The following is a 3,396-nucleotide window of genomic DNA, read 5'->3' as shown; positions in this document are numbered from 1 at the left end:
TTATTTTAAAATAATTTATTTTGTTATAAATATAATATACCATTTGTTAAATTTAATTTTTAAAAATAAAATTTTATTATTTTAATATATAAAATTTACAAATTTGTATATACTGATTTTACGTCAAATTGATCTTGTTTAATTCAGTTTATTTTCATATCACTTCGGGTTGGAGTCAAAATAGACCCGGCGGTCTTTTAGGGCCAAGTCTGGGTCTACTTAAACCCGGTCCGGCCCATGAAATTAAAAAACATTACTAATCTTTCCATCTGCAGTATAGATGCATGATCCATCTGCTGACGATGAAATGGCTCTCACATCTCTGCAAATAGAGTTGAGTGAGCAAGAAACACAAAGAAATATTAATAATTTGTTCATAATAATATGGATTTAAACCATCACAGCCACTGAAATAATAATCTTCAATAGTTCCAATTATTATGAAGTTACAGGATACAATAACCACAGAAAATCGGATTCCTCATAGGTTATAGTTAATTACAAAAGAACTCATATTTCACAGCATGTAAATGCAATTACTTTACTTGCAGTCATTAATCTCACATGCAAATACACATTCCCACAGTAAGGAAGAATTACCGTGGCTGCTTGCATCTCAGTGAGGTGGCCTCTTTTTCTAAGCTCCTTGTAGAGCTCACCATTATGGGCATATTCAAGAATCAAGAAAACACGCTCGGCATCATGAAACCAGCCGTATAGTCGTAGAATGTTTGGGTGGTGAAGGTTGGACTGTATTTCCATCTCCCTCCCTACCTGATGGTGAAGTCTGTACTTCTCAAGTTGTTCCTTGAATATAATCTTCAATGCAACTACATATTTGCTCTAAAAAATAAATAAATAAATCGGATCAACCCAATTGAATATTTAGAAATTAATCACTCTAATAAGTGTCTAGTTTTCACAACATTAATGTCGAAGTTTTTAACTCTTACACAGACTAGTTCAAAATGTATACATACAATGTTATACCTTATATGATTGAACTATATTATAAAACACTTTTCAAACATGATATCAATTTAATTAATCTCTGTTTTTCCTTTACAATTATAACTTTGAGCATCCACATACACATTCCACTCATAATTTTTTTTTTCAGAATAAATTCAATATCAAATTACATCATCCATATTAAATTTCAAGAACTTGAAGACCAGTTTACGCTAAAAATTGTCTCAAAATACAAAAAATAATATATTTCCCAAGTACTAAACTCGCAAGACCAACCTAACACGTTGAATTATCTCACAAATCAAACACTCAAGCCAAAGTATGTTAAAAACCCAGCTCCCAAAGACTTAGCAAATGAGCACGATGCTGAATTGAACTAAGCAATAACAGCTCAATCTTACAGTTACAGAATTGAACAATGAGAGAATCAAGTTCATACTTCATACACATGTTTATTTTCTAAGGAACTTTCTGAACAACCAAACAGAAAAATTAAGAAAAATAATAATAAATAAAATGAGAGAGAGAGAGAGAGAGAGAGAGAGAGAGAGCTTGACTTCTCTCGCAATGTAGACTCTGCCAAATTTTCCTCTGCCAAAGAGGTTTTCCGATCCCGAAGTCTTTTGAGGGACCATTGCTGCTGCAAGTTATCTTCTTCCATATTTTTTAACTACTCCTACTGTAAAATAAGGGATATAATATAAATTTCTGTGCTTAAAGGAATGAAACAGATTCATCTAATTCAAACAAGGAAGAGCAATCAAAGCAAAGGCAGGAAAGGAAGAAATAGCAACCTAAACAAAAAAGAAAGGACCGACCTCGAGATGAAGGCTGTATAATTCAATATCACACCCTTCACAAACCAATCAAATTCTCAAGGCTTTGCTGCCTGGGGCAGAGAGAAAAATAGTAATGCTGAGTATATTTCAGAACTTCAAAGATCAATAGGATGAGAAAAATGGAGAACAGAAGAGTTAGCTACTTTAATTTGACATGTCGTAGATTCAATCAACACACACACAGAGTATATATATATATATATATATATATATATATATATATATATATATCTTGAAAATGAAAATTTTGACAAGGATTGTATAACAAACAGTTGCGCTGTGAACTAGCAACCAATAATATTGATCAATTTTGAAAGAACAGAATAAGACAGAAAGGGTGGCTGCCAGAATTCTAAGTGGAATGCAAAGGCCAAAGAACAAGAGAAAGAGAAAAATGGAGAACAGAATTAGTCAAAAAAAGAATAATACAAATACAATAGATAAAGTGATTAACTGCTTCCCTTACTAGGAACTGTTTAATACTTTTTATTCATCAAGGCAGGATAACTATGATTCTAAATAGTTATTAATATTTACAACTGTGTATTTAGTTGCAACTAATGACAATGGAAGTAAGTTTTGGTACTCATCAACATCTGATGCATTAACTACATATATATTATGTAGATTGGCATAGAAGATGCAGAAATTGGATATAGTTCTTGTCTTGCCACTCCAAAAACAAAGCTTAAATAAGATGAAGATAATAGTATCATATGAAAATTCAAAAACGTTAGAAGAATGATACCACCAAAAATTGAAGATAGAAAAAGTCAAGATACAAGTATATGCAACACCTTTAATTTCCCTCAGTCCTCTTCTCTAAAGATCTTCCTAATTAGTAGTAACATATAGTGAAAAAACAAGGAAGAGAAGAATGAAGGGAGGTACCTGAGAATAGATTTGATCAGAATCAGCGGGCTGGAGTTCCTTCACAGAAAGCTTGTCATCTCTGTCTCTATAACAGTAAAGATAAAGTGTAATAAAACCCTAAACTGTTTTGAGAACAGAACAGCTACAATTGCATGAGAATCAATGTAATCGGAACAGAATCGCAATGGAAGGGCTAGGGCTAGGGCTAGGGACAGGGAAGGGACGACGGAGGCTACCTGAACCAACGGCCACGAGAAGAAGAGATAGAAGCGGCGACGACGCTGACGAGCTTCAGCGAGCAGCGGCAGAAAACGGCGTCGAGAGGGTGGCGAAATTCATCGGCGTCAAAACTGAAAGAGAGAGATTGGGGAAGGGGTGTGATGGAGCTTCGGGCAACGGCGGTGCAAGGGCGAGAGGCGCCGCCAATGAAGGATTTGGAGGGGATGGGTGAGGAGCCCCGACGATGGATTGGGGGTGTTTTGTGGGGTTTTTTTTATTTAAATAAATTAAAAAAATGTTTTATTTATTGAAATAAATAATTTTAAAAATTATTATGAAAATATGTAACATGTCTTATCTCGTTTACAGTATAAACGAAATAAATTTATACGGTAACCGATATAAGTTTAGACTGTAAACAAGATAAGACAGACTGTAAACGAGATAAATTTATACTGTAAACGAAATAAGTTTAGACAGTAAACAAAATAAG

At 33.8% G+C, this 3,396-nt stretch overlaps 1 protein-coding gene across 1 annotated transcript; it reads right to left on the bottom strand.

Moving 5' to 3' along the window:
- On the bottom strand, positions 404-3,174 carry LOC110270155 (serine/threonine-protein kinase ark1-like; the record flags this gene model as incomplete). The annotated part of the gene is made up of 3 exons (XM_021118859.1): positions 404-843; positions 2,703-2,769; positions 2,921-3,174. Coding segments are annotated over 3 exons (654 nt in total), but the record flags the coding sequence as incomplete, so codon positions are not given.

Source organism: Arachis ipaensis, chromosome B01, assembly GCF_000816755.2.
Source record: "Arachis ipaensis cultivar K30076 chromosome B01, Araip1.1, whole genome shotgun sequence".
Lineage (NCBI taxonomy): Eukaryota > Viridiplantae > Streptophyta > Magnoliopsida > Fabales > Fabaceae > Arachis > Arachis ipaensis.
Note: the sequence above shows the minus strand (reverse complement) of the source record. Positions and strands in the feature narration are given on the sequence as shown.